At 42.5% G+C, this 20,781-nt stretch overlaps 1 protein-coding gene across 4 annotated transcripts in view; it reads right to left on the minus strand.

Moving 5' to 3' along the window:
* The window catches only part of CLASP2 (cytoplasmic linker associated protein 2), a 164,541-nt gene that overhangs the window by 2,164 nt on the left and 141,596 nt on the right, over positions 1-20,781 (minus strand). For all 4 annotated transcript variants that reach the window (XM_058657143.1, XM_036497694.2, XM_058657145.1 and 1 more), the window contains 6 exons: positions 19,718-19,871; positions 17,519-17,747; positions 10,205-10,398; positions 9,570-9,698; positions 6,057-6,263; positions 2,676-2,792 (listed from right to left, as the gene is read on the minus strand). In XM_058657143.1, the coding sequence (XP_058513126.1) occupies positions 2,676-2,792; positions 6,057-6,263; positions 9,570-9,698; positions 10,205-10,398; positions 17,519-17,747; positions 19,718-19,871 (1,030 nt within the window). The remainder of the gene's footprint in view (positions 1-2,675; positions 2,793-6,056; positions 6,264-9,569; positions 9,699-10,204; positions 10,399-17,518; positions 17,748-19,717; positions 19,872-20,781) is intronic.

Here is a 20,781-nt window from a genome sequence, read left to right on the forward strand (position 1 = left end):
ATGGCGTAGCCGGAACTTGAGCTGGCGTCCGTGTGGGATGCCAACTTGATAGGCTTTAGCTGCTACATCACAGCAATGGCCCCATTTTATGCCTTTTTAGAAAATGTTGTCATTACTCATAAAATGTAAGTAAACTAAAAGACTTCATCATTACAGTAACAGGGTCAAGCATTTGTGTGTAATGTGTTGCACAATGTGCTCATAGCTTTGCGTTATCTGTGTCACTGTCTACAATTACAGGCGATGGGCCAGGGCAGGAATGCAGGACAAGACCTCAGCCCACCATGCCACTGACACATTGATACAAATGCTGTGATTTCCCCGTGTAAAGCCGCTGGCTGCTGGCACGCGTGAGATCTTGGGGCTGGGAGGGGAGTCGGGGGAACTGGTTCAGCTTCTGCCTGCTCCACTCGGGACCCAGCTTCTTGTTAATGTGCCTGGAAAAGCAGCAGAGAATGGTCCAAGTGCTGGGGCCCCAGAACCCATGTGGAAGGCCCTGAAGCAGCTCCTGGCTCCTGGCTCCGGCCTGGCCCAGCTCTGACGCTCGCTGTCCTCCGGGGCAGTCCAGCGGATGAGCAATATTTCTTTTCCTCTCTCTGATTCTTCTTCTCTCAAAAGAAGTTCTATATTCACCTTGGGATGAGAGTTTACCTAAATCTCGAAGTGAGGACACTTCATGTAAGATGTGCAGCTGAGCTCATTTTCAATTGCATTTTATTCTGCCTTTTGCTATTTAAAATAACTTAATATAGTAATGGCAATCACAGAATTTTGGGACACTAAATGAAAGCGAGTGCTTACTGCTAACTGGCTCATAGGCCATAACCATCATTTCATCTGCCCTCTATGGAATACATTACTAAGTGCTGGTACTATCAGTAAAATGAGGAAAATAAGAATTGACTTTTCTGGGACTCGGTGTGACAGCAACTGGCTATCCCCCACCTTCAAGTGCTAACATCCTCTAAGAGCACTGGTTTAAGTCCTGGCTGCCCCACTTCCCACCCAGCTCCCCAGTTATGGCTTGGGAGAGCATGGACGATGGTCTAAGTGCTTGGGTCCCTGCATCTGCATGAGATCTGTCAGAAGCTCTGGCTCCTGGCTTTGAATTGGCTCAGCTCTAGCCATTGTGGCAGTTTAGATAGTGAACAAATGCAGGAAAGATCTTTGTCTCTCCTTCTTTTTGTAAATGTGACTTTCCAATAAAAATAAAGAAAAAATTTTTCTTGTTAAATTAAAAAATGTAATTTTGTTAGAGAGAGATGAATGGATAGATATTTTCTGGTTTACTCTCCCTGTCAGGGCTGGCCAGACTGAAGCAAGGAGCCTGGAACTCTCCCTGGGTCGCAACAGGGAACCCAAATACTGAGCCATCATCTGCTGCCTCCCAGTATACGCACTGGCAGGAAGCTGGATCAGAAGGGCAGTCGTAGTTGGACATGAAGGCAGACATTCCAACATGGGTTATGGGTGTCTCAAGGGATAACTTAACCACTGGGCCAAACGCTCGCCTTTGTTTGGTTAAGTTTTAGAACTAACCAGCAATTTTTATTTGAATAGGTCAAGTCAATATTGTATTTGAACCTGGAACCTAATAATGAGACTAGAAAGGAATAATAATAAATATTTGGTTACCATAGTTCTAAAAGGAAAATTAACAAATGTTAAATGTTCCGTATTTTTGGAGATATAAGGTAATTTACTTACAAATACCACAGAAATTTATTTTTTTTTTAAATATTTTATTTTTAATTTGAAAGGCAGAGCTACAAAGAGAGAGACATAAAGTGAGAGATCTTCCATTGGTTTGTTCACTTTCCAAATGGCCTCAATGGCCAGAGCTGAGCTGTTTTGCAGCCAGGAGCCAAGAGCCTCCTTTGGGTTTCCCACAAAGGTACATGGGTCCAAGGAGTTGAACCATCCTCTGCTATTTTCCCACGGCAATAAGTATGGAGCTGGATTGGAAGTGGAGCAGCCAGGACTTGAACTGGTACCCATATGGGATGTCAGTGCCAAAGGCAGAAGCTTAGCTTACTATGCCATGGTGTTGTCTCCCACCCCATAATTTATTCTTGATTATACAGTCCTTTGGGGGTAACTACTTGGGTGTGGCAGTGGAAAAACAGTAGCTGGTGTTACAAAAAAAAAAACTAGACACAAAGGGATGTTCTTTCACAACAATTTACCCATCACCCACCAAACTGCTGACTTTACCTGAGTGACAAGTGAGAGAATAAACAGCTAAAAGTAAAAAAAAAAAAAAAGAACAAGAGAGCAGGATAGTTACTTGACGCTGACTTACTGAGAGCTGAACGGACAGCACGCACTTAGCCTAGCAGTAAAGATGCTGGTTAGCTCTCTCCATCAGAGTACCTCGGTTTGATCCCTGACTCCAGTTTCTAACCCCTGTTGAGTCAGTGGTGATGGCTCAAGCAGTTGGCTTCCTGTCCCTTACCTTGGGGCAACTGGATTGTGTTCCCAGCTCCTGTCTTTGGCTCCAGCTGTTGTGTGCATTTTGGGGAGTAAACCAGCAGACAGGAGCTCCCTATTTGTCTCACTCTTAAGTAAGTTTAAAAAAAGAAAGCTGGGCAACAAACTTGCCTTTACCACCACACAGACCTAAACTCTGAAGACTGCTGTGGTCACTGTTTTTATCACAAAGCAGCACGACTTACCTTACTGCCAGTGAGTTGACTGAGATGCGGTTTTAGTTCATCACCGATCACTGCGTGTACGGCCACCAGGCAGAAGACACAGGCTTTCCGAACACTGCTCTCTGAGTTGTCATAGCCCTGGGGGGAAGTGTCCACTGTTAGCCCTCTGGAGGGATCTAAGGAAACATCCTTCTCAAAGGAGACACAGTGTACTTAGGAGAGAGCTCCGCCCACCCCAGTGCACCCCTCAGCTGACTCAGGCATAGACTGCTGCTCTCCCCCCATTTTCCCGACAACACACCCACTCGGATTGCTCTCTTTCAGCCTCTTCGTCGGCCTGCAAGCTGTGCTTTTCTGACTCGGAGACTGCCCCCGACCCATCTGCCTACGCAGAGTCTCCACACTAACCTGCCTGGGACAGTAGGCTGATGCCTTGTTACTTAACAAAATCTACATTCTTTGTTGTGCCAGTCAGGAAACTCCTATAAGGCAGTCCTAATTACACTCGACATCTGTGCCACCCTGCCATTACTTTCTCAGGCAAACCCTAACTATGTAAAATACTTCCCTGGTGTCTCTGGATTCTACCAGTGCACACAAACCTTATCTATAAAGCATTTCTGATTCAATTATCTGAGTGTATATATACATCTTACCTAGGGAAAAGTCAGAGTACAGTTCCACTGAAATTGTTAGCATTTTATCTTTCTAAACTGTGTGCAAACTATTAAAACATAAGCACTCATCTTCCTATGAGAAATATATTTTTCATAATAAAAGAAACCACACTATACTCGTTTTATTTACCCTCCTTACTGGAAGTATTTTTCTATATGGACTTCCAAATTATATGAAGTGCACAGTTAGCATCCTATAATGTTCTAAGCTTAAGTTCTATGTGCTCGTCAACCTCCCTCCTGCTCAACTTTTCCTATCACAGTAATGTGGCAAAGAAGACTGCATTCAGGCTTGGCAGCATGGCCTAGTGGCTAAGGTGCTCGCCTTGATCCCATATGGCTGCTGGTTCTAATCCCGGCAGCTCCACTTCCTCTCTAGCTCTCCTCCTCTCAGTATATCTGACTTTGAAATAAAAATAAAATAAATCTAAAAAAAAAAAAAAAAAAAGAAGACTGCATTCAGTGTCTCGTTATGAGCACGGGCCAGGTAAAAACTGACCAGTGTCCACGGCACACAGATAGTCACTTCCTAGATCAGTAATGGAATCCCGTGGCAGGAAGAGCTATTATGAGAAATGAGTAAATTGGAATGTGATGGTTCCAAAAGCACTTGTGGAAAAAGGGTTGGGACAGAGACCTGGAGGGTGACAAGAATACACTAAGGCATGGTGGATGCTGACGAGTGTGCCATAGACCGAATTACATACATGAGGACCTCAAAGTGAGAGGGACCTTTCACCAATGCTCTCTAAGGACGAAATGGATCCATTATAGTTAGCACATCTGGTATAGGAGGGGAGGGCAGGCCAGGGCCAGCTGAGAGAACTGAAGCAAGACACTTGGGCTTGCCATACTACACCACATCCGGAGGATGGCTAGGGAGAGGTGTTTGAGAGCTCAATATAGGCCCCCTGTGTCTATGCTAACAAGGACACCAGCCTCAAGCCAGTGTTCCCGAAGGCCAAGTCATTCCAATGTTGTCTCTCTCTTTGACTTGGTGTAATCCCCATCTACTTTCACAGGGGCATTAGTCACAAACACATACGGTCATCCTCAAATAACCCAGGATTCTCCAATCACCACATCCATGTACTTCCAAAACATGTGATAGCTGCACAGGACATTCCTCACTAAGCAGTTCCATTTCTCCCCTCCTTCTCTTTGTCTTGCCTGGCAGAAGCTAACTACGTTTCTGCCTTCATGAACTTATCTCCTGCTCTCACACATAAGCATGACCTTTTGTGTCTGTTTCCTTTCCCTTGGCATGAGGATTTTAGGCTCATACACGCTGCAGCTTGTATCACTGACTCATTTCTATTTGTGGTTGGATGATTTTCCAGCATAAGGCACACATCATTGTTTATCCACTTCTTGGTTAGTGGACACTGCATTATTTCTGCATTTTGGCCACTGTGAATGCTATCTTCATGAACATTGCTTTGAGTATACATCTAGGAGTAGAACTGCTGGTTTACAGGATAATTTTACACTAACTTGAGCGACTGCCAAACTGCTTCCTACAGCACTTCCACTCATGACTTGACATTTGCACCAGCAATGCTGGAGGGCCCCAATTTTTGCACATTCTCTGCTTTTTTGATTACAGTCACCCAGCTGGTATAAAGTGGTATTTCATTGTATTTTGGATGAGCATTTTCCAATTACTAATAATTTCAAGCATTGTTTTCCATCTGCTTGATAGTTTATCTTTGAAGAAATGTCTAATCATTTTTTTTGCTTATTGTAAAACTGTTTATCTATCTATCTTTATTCAGATATGCTATGGTTAGTAGATCCTTATTGGAGACATAATTTGTAAAATGTTCCTCACATCCTTGATAATGTGCTGTGATGAAGAAACCAGTTGTTGATTTTCATGATGTGCAACTGATCGACTTCATTTTTAATTGATGCGTTTGGCATCATATACAGCAACCCATTGTTAAATGTAATGTCACAATCATTCATTGCTGTATTTTCTTCCAAGAATTTTACCATTTTAATTCAAGAAGTACAAGATGCTATTACAATGAAGGTTGCTATGATATTTATTTCCTTAATTGAAAACAGGGAAACCCATATGCTCAACCACAGATAAACACATTACAGAACATACATAATGGCATAGTATTCAAAGAAAAAAAATGAATGTATAATGGATACCTCAAAAAGTTCATGGAAAATGAAATTAAAAGATAAATGTATTTTGGTGTAAAAATTTCTTCAAACTATGCAGTTTTTTTTCCTAAAACCATGTAGTTTTTGAAGTGCCTTTATATATGAGTACATCTCAAAAAAAAGAATTCTATACTTTCTGTCCTGCGTGGTTTTGTGAAATTTTGATATCTGTGACAACAACACGCTAAATGAAATAAGCCAGTCCACAAAATGACAGATTTCACTCATTGGAGGGAGTAGGGGACAGGGAGTTTGTAAGTACAGCATTTCAGTGTAGAATGATGAAAGTCTAGATATGGACACAAGTGGTGAGATCTATTTAAATTTCACTAAATTCTAACTTCAAAATGGTTAAACGGTAAATTTTGTGCTGCACATATTTTATCCACTTACACCAACCAGCCCACATATATTTCCAGAGAGTTACGGAGTTTATGTTGTACAAATCACAGCTAGCAGGAAGGCCTGATCATACCATTTGAGCTGCCAGAAAAGTATCTAAATAACTCCAATGCATTTGTTTATAGCTCTAAGCTTTCTTGCTTACCTGTATTAAGCCTGGCATAATTTCTGGCAAAAGGAGGTTAAGGGTCTCCTTGGACACACGCTCTATCACTTTCGTTTGCATTTTGATTGCAGCCAGGTTGATTGGGTAGTCTGCAGTCTGGATGATGGGGCAAAGCACTTTGATGCACTGCTCTGGACTAATGGAAGTGGCTAACACAGATGCAGCTTCCTCAGCAGATCTCACCACCTAAAACAAAAAGGCAACGCAGTCAGGAGGCAACTTTTAATGTGTTACACTACACCTTAAAAGCATAAGCTTCATGAAGCATTTATTTCTTTCACTTATTTTAAAGATTTATTTTATTTTGATTGGAAGGTTGATTTTATAGAAAGAAGGAGATACAGAGAGGAAGATCTTCCGTCCGCTGGTTCACTCCCCAAGCAGCCTCAACGGCCAGAGCTGAGGCTATCTGGAGTCAAGAGCCTGGAGCCTCCTTTGGGTCTCCCACGCAGGTGCAGGGTCCCAAGGCTTTGGGCAGTCCTCAACTGCTTTCTCAGGCCACAAGCAGGGAGCTGGATGGGAAGAGTGGAGCAGCCAGGACATGAATCAGTGCCCCTATGGGATCCCTGATCATTCAATACAAGGACGTTAGTCACTGTACCAGGTCCATCATGAAGCATTTAATAGGAGATTTGAAATTAGCTTTGTAAAGACAGGCAAAATGTCCACAACTGTTGAAACGAGATGATGGACATATGGGGCTTTATTAGACCATCTCTGTCTTCTGCTGTTGTTGGTTAAAATCCTTTATAAAATCCAATTTTATAAAATTTATATATATTTGTACAATCCTTTATAAAATCTACTTTTATGGCTTAGTTAGGCTGTGAGTTGAATGGAATTCCCTGTAATGGGTTTCCTTGACTTCATGAGTGTTTCACATGATTAGGAAACAACATTTCATTCTTGTGGTAACAACTATCCCTTCCACCCTTTTTTGGTCCACTGAGGCACTGTTACTCATTATTTTTTTTTGTTATTTATTTATTTTTTTATTATTTTTAAATTATATTGTTGACAATCTTTACATAGTTAATTACGGTAAAAAGGTTCAGGGGCTATAGGGAAGTGGGTAAGACTATTACGTCCATATTGTTTCCTTCTTGTATCTGAGGTAAAGGGGATATTGAGGGAGAAGCCCCACCCAGTTTCCCACCCTCCCCAAGTCCCAGATGTGGGGCATGCTCTGAGGTTCTTGCTCAAGTGGTTTTAATAGTTCACCAGTTATGAATCGCTGAGGCACTGTTACTTATATATGTGGTGTCAGAAAGCTTGTGGGAAATTGAATTAGGATGTTTGTGATATAAAAATTTCTTAAATGCAGAGGTTTTTAAAGTGACTTCAGGTGCAAGAGTATAACCCTAGGGGTTTCTTTGTGGTCCAGGATACCAGCTGAGGTCATCAATAAGAGGGGTTTACAACAAGTTAACAAAAAAATGCATATTATGAAAAAACTATAAATGGATTTCATGTTTTCCTGGTATTAACTCAAAAGAAGCTTATTTTTAAGTTCAATTTCCCATGAACTTTTTGACGTTTTCTTGTACAATGAAATCAAACTGATAAGATGGGAGATTATTCTAGTGTTTTTCCTAGATCTTTACATCAGATGGAAGGCTAGGAGCTGGTGCTGCGGTGCAGTGCATTAAGCTGCTGCCTGCAACACTGCCATCCTGTAGGAGTTGCGGTTTGAGTCCTGGCTGCTCCATATGCAATCTAGCAACGTGCCTAGGGAGAGCAGTGGAAGACGGCCTGACAATCGGGCCTGGCCCAGCCCCAGCTGCTGCAGTCGTCTGGGGAGAGAATCCGTGGGTGCGAAGATCTCGCTCTCTTTTTCTCTCTCTCCTCCTGACTCTGCCTTTCAAATAAATGAATACATCTTAAAAAACAAAACACACAAACAAAAAGATTGAGGCTGATCATTCTTCTTGGTTTAGTCTGCCTTGAGGTTAACAACTGTGCAAGCTCTGTGCTCATCAATGATTTACATTCGCTGGAGTATTTATGTTTCACACTGACAGCTAGGGCCTGTGGGGGGACTGAGGAGTATGGACCAGGTTGAGGGCTAGGCTCTTGAGATCAGAGTTGGGATTGGGAGTGTGCCAGGCTAGGCCAGGCTGCAGTACCTGTCAGCAAACATTGAACTGGAGGTTGGCCATGCCAGACTGGGTCAGAGCGTCTGCTGGCACATGCAAGATTAGGGCTAGAAGTGGACCTGCTTCCACTGGTGAATGTGAGAGTTGGCACTGGGGATGGGCCATGCTGCTGCACCTGTTTGGCACACAGGAGAGCCAGAATGGGTACAGGAAAGCTGGACTAGGCCGCAGCACCTGCTGGCAAGTTATGGGACTCAGTACAAGGCATGTGAGGCTTGACCGCAGTACCCACTGGCAGGTGCAAGATCCAGGGATGAGAATGGGTCCCAGCATCCATGAATGTGCATGAGAGTAGCCAAATGAGGTTGCGGGATGGACTGGTTACGCTGCAGTACCTACCAGCACATGCAAAAACCAGGGCTAGGGGTGGGCCTGGTAGCGATTATTGAGGTTGCTCTAACTAGGCTGGTTCACAAGAGATGGGGCTGGGGCTGGAACCGACTGGGCAGCTGTATCCACTGGTATGTTCATTGGCTGGTGTAGGTGACAGAACCAACCTGACCCTGCACTTGCTGATGTACATAAGAGGTCACTCCAGGCAAGGTTTCTTGGGGGATTCAAACTCCAGTCACAGGGCTTATCATAACATATGTGGTCTGACCATGGGGTACACCTATAAGTGCTGTGCTTCCGTAGCTGCTAATGCATGTGTAGTGGACAGCATGCTGACACACATGCTACCCAGCTCACCAGGCCAGCAGAGGACACTGAGTGAGTGCCTGATCATCAGAGGATGGAAAGCACTCTCCCAGCCAAGCTTTGTAGCATGTTCCTGGGCTTGTGGATGCACTGAGGTGGACTTGGTCAGTCCACAGACCTTGGAACGATTCTCTCAACCTTGGTGCAACAAAGCTGACACTGTCTCAGAACTATCAAAGTCACTCAAGTAGCAACCTTGGGACACTCACTCTTCCCCAAAATAGGGTCTCTAAGATGTCATCAAAGGCCTGCTGCCCACCCCTGTGTGCTGACATAGTCTGACAACAAGCAGAGGCCCTCCTCCCAGACTACTGTCGACACAAAAGGACAAAAAACAAGAAGAATTGAAATACCCAAATACTCACCTTCCTCCATGCCTTGACCCTGCTCACCCTAGTCGGAAGCCCACATGGGCCTGTATTACTCTCAACCATGCAAATAATAAGCAATACTATACAAAATAAAATTAAAAATTAAAAAAAGAATATATCATCACACTTTAATCAGTGATGTGATGTACTCATCAAAAAACAAACAAACAAACAAAAAAACCCAAAGCCCCAATTAACATCATTTACATGTTTCATGAAATCAAAGACTGAGATTAGAACACTAACTTAACTTTCAGGCAACTCACCTCCTTATGAGGGTCTTTGTGTGCTTCCAATGTTTTCATTACAGTCAGTTCTGCATAGTTTTTAAATCGTGCTGGTTGATGCCTTAGGATCTCTCGCAAAACTTTTAATGCTAAAGCCCTGATGGTTGGCTAAGAAGAAACATTTAAATGCTTTTAATAGTTTTAATATTATGGGTTGAAAAAAACCTCAACAGTCTTAATTTTTGCAACTTAAGGGTCTTCGGGGGGCACTGCAGATATATGCACAAAGCACACAGTATATTATATACTTCTATTTTCACATCTCAAGGGGAAATTTCTATCATACTTCTTAATTTGTAACATGCAAACAACCTGTTATATTCTGACTATAAAAGGAAGTTTTGCTTCTAAACTAATCTGAATGTGAGAAATTAACCAATATTTTCCTGTAAAAATGCAGTTAGCAACCTTTCACTTTTCCTGACGTCAACTGTTCAGAATTATTAAAGTACTTGGCTTAGTAGAAAAAATACTTTAACGAGAACATTTCATGCAGAAAGCAGCAGTGAAACAGATTCCTCTTCCCGGTGTTGGCATCTGTGTAGTACCCGATTGACAGGTAATGTAAAGGCGACAGGAAAGGGAAGGCACTGTTCACATATCCTGTCATTTACCTCTTTGTCCCCAAGGGTTTCAAGCAGTAAGAGCAATATCGTTTTGAAGTGCTCATCCCAGACGCTGAAGGACTCTTCCTGTGTCAGTTTCATGAGTTCATACAGGGCGATTTTTCTTTCTTCCACACGTTCGTTGTGGTTGGACAGTTCCTTCAATAATTCTGCAACTAGGTCAGAATGGTCTAGGGAGAGATCTGTCAGAGGGACAGGAGGTTAAGTAGGTAACTCTACAGTTCTGCTCTTAGAGGTGTATGAACGAAACCCAGACATACGCAACACTGGCCGTGAAAGAGATGAAGAAAATGACTTCCAGTAATTTTTCTATCTGTCAACTCCAAAATATCAATACTATCTAAACTTTTCCATCACGAAAATACATACCAGATAGACCGGCATAATGAAGCCCATATACCCATCACCAGATTTAATGGTGATTAAGATTTTACCACCCTTACCTCATTTTTGCCCACTCTTCCTTTTCCTGGAAGTGTTTCTAGTAAATCCCAAATGTGTCACTTCTTCCTCACATACCTCAGTACATTTTTTATGACGTCATGCTATGCGGCTCACAAAGGCCTAGTATTCCACCTTCAGGAGGAGGCTATTAACTATCACTGGATTTAAGTGGTGATAATCTTTCCCCAATACGGTACATTTTCCCATTAATTTTTTAATCAATGGTTTTTCTCATCACCTGTTGCTGAATCAATTATTCTAGTAACAATAAAAACTGTAATTATCTACTCATTCCACTCCTTCCACGGACTAGAATTCTTCTGCAGAGTCATTAGCAACCACAGAATTCTGATGATGCTGAAATAAGGTTTGACAGAAAAAGCAGAATATACTGCCTAGTGTATTTCTCTTTGCATTTGAAAGGTAGGGACAGAGAAACAGAAAAGAGATAAAGAAGCTCCCACCTGCTAGTTCGCTCCCCAGATCCCAACATCCGGGCTGGGCCCGGTCAAACGCAGGAACTGCTTCTGGCTTTTCCATGGGGATGGCAGGGAGCCAGCTACTTGGGCCCTCCCTGCTGCCTCCCGGGGTGCATGACAGCAGGACACTGGGATGGCGAGCACAGTCCGGGCAAACCACAGGTGTCCCTAGCAGCATCTTAACTGCCATGCTCCACAGTGGCCTTGCCCATTCCTGAAGAGTGCAATTAACAACTCATGGGTTTTATAAGTGTTAAAGAACACTTACTGCTTATCTCTCAACTAGTTCATCAGATAGTGCTCTGAAAAATTTTTGTAAAGGTCAAGGTTCATGTTAGAACTTTACAAAATACCAGAGTTCTTCCTAAGCTCTTCTGATGATCAAACAAAGGATAACTCCAGGCCTCCAGTGACCTGAGCAGGTAGTAAGTAGCTTGAGCTTTTGTTATACGTTTTCTAACTCCTCTGAAATGAAATAACCACAAACTACACTGCAGACCAATGTTTAGCCATGACTGCTGGCTCAATAAGAACTTATTGCAGCCTGATAAATGCATCTTCATAAATCCCAAAATCATTCCGGGGAAGCTGTAAGTGATCAGACATCTACAGATGTCATAACAGCACTGTGATAAGATCGTATTTTTTCAGCCGCAGGCAGGGAGTTCATAGCACCTGTTGCAAAGGAAGCCAGTCCACTCTGCCATGAAACCAAGCTTTGTAGTTGTTCCAGCAGATAACCAGAAATGCCTGGCCTGCACAGAGGAGTGATAGGAAAGAGAAAGTGAGTAACTGTCACAACACTGAACTACTTACACCCTACAAATGAGATAAGCCCTTTCTGACAGAGTGCCACTCTGAAAAGAACATGGGCTTTGCGATATCACAGAAACCTCTCCTCCTACCCTCCCTGTGCCTGGGCCATGTTTTGAATTACTGCCTAGGCCGAGTCTTCTTAACAGCAAAATGGGAAAACAATATCCACCTAATGGGTCATGGTGAGGAACTGGGCCTGGAGTATAGTAAACTTATTAACTTTCCTATGTGTACTGACAAATATGGACATCCACTATGATTTTGAAAATAGTAACACTTTCTCCTTATTAGAGGTGTGTATTAATTACTATAGTTCCCAGCAAATCTTACAAAAGCCATCGTTAAATGTGGATACTAGTGGGCTGGTTTCAGACTTACTAAAATGTGCATCTGTAATGTATGTATAAACATTTGATCAAGGGACATATTTAGTAAATCGCAGAATTTTGGAATTATGTCCTTTTGCACACATTCTGATTTGAACCAAGTAACTATTGTGGCCAAGTGTTACACTTCAAAAATAACAGGGGGTGAGCGTTTGACTTAGCAGTTAAGACACTGGTCAGAATGTTCATGACCTAGACTGGTCTGCCTAGCTTCAAGTTCTAGCTCTGCTCATGTGACCTTGCGGGGCAGTGGTGATGGTTCAAGTACTTGGTTGCTGCCAGCCAGGTGGATGGAGCTCTGGATTATGTTCCGGCTCCTGTCGTCGGCCACGGCCCAGCCCAGCTCTTGCAGCTGTTGTAAGCATTTTAGGAGTGAACTTGTGGATGGGAGTACATTCTCTTTCTCTCTCAAATAAAGCAAACAAAAAGGGATACTTTTGTATTTGGGGGGAGAAAAATCGAAATAGCAACAGAGGATGGTGAAAAAAGGTATGAGCGACATTTATGATAATGTCAAACTTGGAACTACTAGTGTGGTTTAATTGAGGGCTGATCTATCTTCAAACACGTAACACAAATGGCTGTTTTAGAAGTCAATCAAGCATTATGCTGTGAGATAATGTATTCGTAAGATCAGAGATACTCCATCATTTTATACTTCATTAATGTGGCCTCTACAACATGTGATGCTGTACAACAGTATGATTGTGTTTAACACCACTCACTTGTACAGTAAATAGGGTGATCAATTTCATTGTATTTCAGTACAAAAGAAACTGGAAAAAACATATTTTACTGGGATAACTGTCAAAATCCTAATAGGCCTTAAGATGAGGTGGTATTTATTTACTTGGGAGGCAGAGAGACAGGTAGAGACAAAGATCTCCCATTTGCTGCCTCGCTTCCCTAACGTCTGTGTGGCTCTGAGCTGGAGGTTGAAGGCGGGAATCCGAGGAGCTGAGCTGTCATCACTGCCTCCTGCCTTAGCGGGAAGCTGTGGTCAGAAATGGAGCCCGGTGCGGGCCTGGACCAGTGTCTCAACTGCCATGCCAGATGCTCACCTCAGGAGCAGGTTACGAATACACTGATAATAATGTTCTTAATCTGATGACTATATTGTAGTTATGTGGGAGAATTAAGTTGGCAACTTCTTTGCACTTCAGTACACACTAAGACAGGAAATGTCAGTGAACTCAACATATTCTTTCAATTTTTGAAACATGCATAAACATTTCTGAAGTGACTTATGACGCTAAAGCCAAGTCTCCGTGTAGTAGGCTGCTGTTATTATTCAGTGTTGAAAGGACATGTTCAGGTTAAAACCCGTTTATTCACTCTTGTTGTCCTCGATCATGGTACACCTTAGCAATAGTCAGCTATTTCTGATAGAATGAACACATCAAGTTCACAGATATGCTGTTATGGGTTAGTATGCAATTCAGTTTGGCATGTTGTCATAATGCTGGTTTTAGTGTTGGTAAAAACAGGATTCCTGAACTTCATTAGTAAAAAAATACAAATCAAATTCTTTTACCATCTATCAAAATAAAACTCAATACAAATTTATATTTAATTTCTGTTTCCCTTATAATAATAAAAAATGCATATTAGGATACCTAGTTTGTATACAACCCAATCACAAAAATTAGAAATTTTTTAACATCCTATGATGATAAGGAAATCACAACTTAAGTTTTAACTTACTAAAAACAAATATTTTTGTACTGAGAGGCAGAAATACACACACACACACACAGAGAGAGAGAGAGAGAGAGAGAGAGAGAGAAAGAGAGAATGAGAGCGAGAGCAAGACAAGCAAATCTCAAGCTCCCAACTGCTGATTGATTCCTCAAATGCTGACAGTGGCTGGGCAGGCTGGGCTGAAGCTGAGAGTGCGTTGCAGGTGGGTAACAGGAATCCAGCTCAACTCTCACTCTTGCCTCCCAGGGTCTGCACTGGCAGAAAGCTGGAGTCAGTTTCTGGGAACCAAATCCAGGCACACTGATGTGGGATGGTGTCTAATTGTTACTTGTTCCCAAAGTGTTCTGAGATGTAACTGCAATAACTCTCAAATTTAAAATTTGGATATCCCTTAATTGAAGGAGTCTATCTCTATACATCTCTTAAGAGTGAATTGCTTGGCAGAAGCTGGCACTGGGGACTAATTCTGTCGAGTCAAATCACAGGACCACCTAAAGAGTGCATAAACCGGGACAGAGAGACCTGGGAGGGAAAAAGTGGGTTCCCCCTTCTTGGGTCACTATTCCCGTGGGAGGGCATGAAAACTAGGACGGGGGCTGGGATGGCTAGACAGAGGCACTCAACAACATCTGTGAGGGCTGGATGGTTGAGTCGATTAGATAGAACTAAGCTTTAATACCCATTGACAAGTACCAGAGCCAAATGGGATGGGGGACAGACTGGTCTTCTGCTACACAAATTGGCAAACCAGGGTAGGGGGCAGGCTTGGTGGGGGTTATTGTGGGTCGCCCCGACTAGGCTGCAGCTCCCACTGGTTGATGTAAGGGCCGAACCAGACTGGACTGCAACACCCATTGGTTCCAGTGCAACTCGGGACTGAAAACAGAACCAACACAGCAATTGCAACCACCAAGCTGATCAGGGTGATGGACTGTGCCGGGCCCTGTGCTTGCTAGAACATACAAGAATCTGGTCTGGGAATACCTCAAAGTATCTTTGGAGATCTCCCCACTTGAACTGCTGGACTCAGAATTCTAACCAAGAAAAGACAGAAGACAGAATAGGACAATCATTCATCTCAGCTACATGTTGGCAGCGAAATATGGGACAAATGGAGACTTCATGATGGACCATATCAATCAGTGGACCACCTCATCGAGCGAAACTGGCAGTGACTCATAACTGGAGAACTATTAACTCCACTTGAGCACATATCTCAGAGCATGCCCCACATATGGGACTTGGGGTGGGCGGGAAACCGGGTGGGGCTTCTCCCTCAATATCCCCTTTTACCTCAGATACATGATGGAAACAATATGGACATAATAGCATTGCCCACCTCCCTATCCCCCTGAACCTTTTTTTTTTTTTTTTCCTTCTCTTTCTTGATTTTCCTTCAACTATAGTTAACTATGTAAAGATTGTCAACAACAATACAATAAAATGGATTATATAAAAAAAAAAAAGAGTGAATTGCTTATATATTTTTATAGGAACAAAGAAAACCCAGAAACTACCTAAGTGTAGAATGATGGGAGAGTATTGAAAGGGACTCTCACATTTATCTGCATTAGGTTAAATACTATTATTTAGTACTGAAATCTTAAAAGATTAATCAACTATATAACTCCCAAGGAAAAAATAGACCAATTGCTAAAAACAGCTAATACATTTTATACATCATCATCATTTTTTATTAAGTTATATTTATTTATTTGCGAGGCCGAGACAGAGAGCAGGAAAGTTAAGCTGGAGGTTAAGTGCCCTCCCACTGGCTGATTTCCTCCTCCTGAGGCTTGTCCTGGCCACGACTGGGCCTCACTGACGCTGGTTTCCTACCTGGGCGACAGGAGCCCAGTTACCCGAGCCATCGCCCCCTGCCTCTTGGGCGGCTGCAATCAGGGGCCGGAGCTGGGCACGGAGCACAAGCGTTCGGACGTAGGAGGAAGATGTCTTAACTGCATCTACCTGCTAGACCAAACACCCCTAAACAGGTTGTACAGTGTTACAGTCCTTTACTCCATGGTGAGACCAGAAGTGGGCAGTGCAATGATCACACTTCTCTTTTCAGAGATGATAACTGGGAATCAGTCAATCAACCACATCTCTAAGGTATACAGTTGAGTAAGGGTAGCAGAGTTTTGATTGAATCCCATTTTACCTACTTGAAGTGACTGATATAGCTTTTGCCATATTTGGTATCTGAATGTACTCTTTATTTTTTTCTGTTCCTTTTTTTAAAAAAAATTTATTATTTTTTACAAACCCTTGTGTCAAGGGCTGACTTCCAACACACTGCAGCAAGCAGGCTGCTTTGCTACGTCTGAAACCCCGACCCAGAAGCAGGTTGCTGCATGTACTCTTTAAAAAAGTTAAATGAAGATTTGCTTAATTTCACCTATTTAAAGGATAGAAAGAGAGCCAGAGAGAGACTGAGAGAAGGAAGCAGTCAAAGAGCGCCCGTCCACCGGCTCACTTCCCAAATGGCTGTAAGCTCTGGTAATGGAGCGCCGCCCAGCTCTCAGGTACTCGGGGCATCCTCTGCTCCTTCTGGAATGCGTCAGCAGGAAGCAGGATCAGAGGCAGAGTCCAACCAACACTGACATGGGAGGCAGACATTCCAAGCCGGGCCTTAAGTTGTGCTAGAATGCCTGCCTCATGAATGTTATCTTATTCCTAAGAATTCAAGGCTTTATATTTAAAGGGCCATTGTAAAAGCATAAATATATATTCTCTCTGATATAAATAGTGTGTATATATATATGTGCATGAGTGTGTGTATATTCTAATATGTGAACTGTAAACGAGGGAGACTAACCTACTGGGAATTAAAGCTATGATGCACTATGTATCTCTACTTCCAAATAAAAGTTTCTCAATGAAACTTATAAATTTACCACTACACTATGATACTAGGTTTTGTACCTTTGTACTTATCATGTCATGGTACATTTAAATATCAGAAAGCTAAACTTGTATCTTGTACTTAGGGACTATTCTATTGTGATAATACGGGGTAAAAAGGTAGGAGGGGAAGATGGGGACAGAGGAATAAGGGGGGAGGGATGAATCCCTGCAGCTACAAAATCCTATCATGGAAAGCATCAAATAAATACATAAATAAAGGCCTATTGGAAAGAATGGGTATCTCTTCAAAGGCTTTTGTGATTCTGGAATAAAAATTTCAGGACTGAACGAGCGCTGTCTGGAGAGGAACTACTTTTAGAAGCAACAGCAGTTTCTGGAAGGTCACTGAGGTTTTCCTGATTGTTGAGGATCACCAAGATAACTGCCCTGTTTCTCCCTGTGGGAAAGAAAATCACCAACGCAGTGGACATGAGCTCCCAGGGCACGGGGGTGACATCCCCGCCCCAGAGACCTTGGCTTTCCAAAGAGTTCCAGTGTCAGGGCACACACGGTAACCTGTGACCTGCTTCACTGATGACGGAGCACTGCAATGGGGGCCCAGAACCTACCGTCGGGAAACTGGTCCGCGTCGTCGTCAAACATGGCTTCCCTGAGTGCAGACTTGTTGAAGGGGCTGATGCTATCGGAATAGTTATACGGGTTATAGTCTCGGGAGCGTGGGGAGGAGTGAGCAGGAGCAGAGTGCAGCAAGGGCGCTTTGTTATCAAGAGCTGTTTGGCCGGAGTCAGTAGCATCGCCTCCTGCTCTCGGGTCAGCCATCCCAGGACCACCACACATCTACGGACGGGAAGGGGGAAAAAGCATAGCAAATGAGCTCGTTTGCAGGTACCCTAAAGGAAGCTTTCTACTGGTTAAAATGTCCTTATTTTTTTTTTTTTTGGTAAAGCAAAAATTAGAGATAAAATTTAAGTAATGACAATCAATGTGATGAATTAAAATTTATATTCAAAATGCTCAAGCTCACAGTGTAAGACATGGGCACCCAGAGTTGTAACGCAAGCAACAATCACAAAAGAAGGTTGCTTCTAATGAATATCACAGTTGCTAGACTAGGCTAAACATGACCCCAGATTCCGCTATCAAGACAGTATATCATACAATGACAGCATATCAACAAAGTAAAAGAAAGTCAAATTTAAAAAGGCTTGCTTAATAAAAAAAATGTGTAAAGTGCTTGATAACTTTTGGAAGAATGCTGATGGAGCTTTGGATACATTAACAGACTTACCAAAATATTAATACTAATCAAAATCATAATCATCTACCAGGAAACTTGTGCCAGAATGTGACAAGCTATCTGCTAGGCACTGTACGAATTTTCTTCAAATATTTCATGTGAACCTAATACAAGCAGGCATTGTTCTTGGTGTTGGGAATAGATACTCAGTGAACAAAAAGGAGAATGAGGTCTATACTCACGGCGTTAATATTCTAGAGGGGAGAAATAATAAAAACACTTCGAAGTTGATTTGCAAACGGGACACAAAGTGTGGCATTTAAAGGGATTAGGAGTGCTGGGGTGCAGGAGGTGTTTGCACACTGAGCAGGGTACGGTTTGCTGAGAAGCCATATGTGCAAAGACTGGAAAGAAGTGAGGTAAAGCCAGGCAGCTCTCCAGAGGAGGAATGTGTCAGGCAAGGAAGAGCCAACACGAAGACTCGGAGACAGGAACATGATGAGGAGGTTCAAGGAACCAGCAGGGCAATGTGGTGTGAGGAGCGTGAACAAGGACAAATCGTTAGCAGACAAGGTAGGGAGGTAAAAGAAAGTGTCCATTATGTGAACTTTGGCCTTTGTTCACACAGTTATGCTCAGAGGCATGAAGACAGACTACAGGAGGTCAGAATCAGGGAGGCGAATTAGATTCCTACTTCAGTAATGTAGGTGAGAGAGATGATGGTACTGATGATAATGATGGCTTGACCCAAATAGGCAGCTCTGAAAGCTGGATACCCTATGAAAGCACAGTCAATAGATTCCTGACTACAGGGATAAGAAAAAGAACTCAAAATTCTTTAGCCTATGGAGCTTGGATTGGTTGGAATCATGTGATTTACCGTACTCATGGTAACTTGTAAGGTAGGCAATATGTCATTTCATAACAAAGACAATGAAGACTAGAAATGACGACTAGCTAATGACTGCCTTGAACTAGGATTTAAGCCAGCCTCTACTAAAATCCTGTATCATGCCATGTCTAGAAAAACAAAACCGAGTCTCAACTGAGCAATGATTTTTATCAACCTGTTACTGCTACCAAGTGTTTGAGACCGGGAATCACAAATATGACTTCTTTTGTCTTAACAAGAGTCAAGTGGTCTTGCCCATGTTCTATCTTTCTTTCAGATTGCTCTAAATATACACTGGTTTTCTTCTAGTCCTCAACTGTACAGGGTTTACCACTATCTGCAGGTCTTCACATTGCTACATCTTTCGTGGTACATTTATTATTACTTTCTTTAGGTTTCAGAAACAGACTCACTTTCCTCTGAGGCACGATGTAACCTAAATCTTCATAGGAATCATCTCTATATGAAAATTTAGAAGGAATTTGAAAGCAGCAACTTTGTCTTTCAAAACTAACACCCAAAACAGTGCCTGCCATGTGGTGAGTGCCATGAGAGTCTCAAGTAAATATGCAGATAGTGTTTGACGTTAAGAAAAGTATTTAAAAGTAACAGAAAGTAAAGTTTAGGAGCTTAGTGGAAAAGGAAATTGCATGCCATCTAAAAACATCAAATACTCACTGAGTCACCGTCCTCTCGCTTAGAATCCCTTTTCAATGGCTCGTTCATATCTTCTTGACTACGGAAGCTGAAATTCTGTATTGCTTCAGTGACCCCTCGAAGAGAGCTGTAAATATCTTCAGAGTTCATATTTTCTGTGTCATAATCAAATGCACTATAAAAAAGACAATGACTTTTAAAATAAAAAGACTTCTGGCATGACTACAGAGGATAAATACAGGATAAGAAAAGGTGTATTTCCCAAAGCACAGGTAAGAAAACAAAACATGGCAGCTGTAACAGGCTAACGGGTATGTCCTTAACCTCTGCATTGCTTCACCCAGGGTCACGGCAATTCCTCTAGAATGCACAGTCTTAACAACCAGTTTGTCTTTCTTCAAACATGTTTAATTAACGAATGGTCAGCAAACTACAGATGGCTTCAGATTAGTTTCTGGTGAGAATTTACCTGAATGTTGCTTTTTTTTCTTTTTTAAAGATTTATTTATTTTATTACAAAGATATACAGAGAGGAGGAGAGACAGAGAGGAAGATCTTCCACCTGATGTTTCACTCCCCAAGTGAGCCGCAACGGCCGGTGCACGCCAATCCGAAGCCAGGAACCTGGAACCTCTTCCGGGTCTCCCACGCGGGTGCAGGGTTCCAAAGCCTTGGGCCATCCTCGACTGCTTTTCCAGGCTACAAGCAGGGAGCCGGATGGGAAGTGGAGCTGCCGGGATTAGAACTGGCGCCCATATGGGATCCCGGCGCGTTCAGGGCGAGGACTTTAGCCACTAGGCCACGCCGCCGGGCCCTGAATGTTGTTTTTGTCTACATTCTGGGTATTAAATTACTAAAATATTTTCAAATTATATCACAATTATTTTAGTATACATCAAAGTCGAGCAGCTGGGACATGAACCAGCACCCACATGGGATCCCAGCACTCACAGAGGATTTAGCCACTGAGACATCAAGTTGGGTCCTACAAACAGCTTCAAAGACAAGAAAAAAATTTTTGTTTTTTACATTTTTAATGATTGAAAAGCTCAAGTGAATATTTTGTAACATCTGAAATTATATCA

The sequence above is a fragment of the Ochotona princeps genome, chromosome 30 (assembly GCF_030435755.1).
Source record: "Ochotona princeps isolate mOchPri1 chromosome 30, mOchPri1.hap1, whole genome shotgun sequence".
Taxonomy (NCBI): Eukaryota; Metazoa; Chordata; class Mammalia; order Lagomorpha; family Ochotonidae; genus Ochotona; species Ochotona princeps.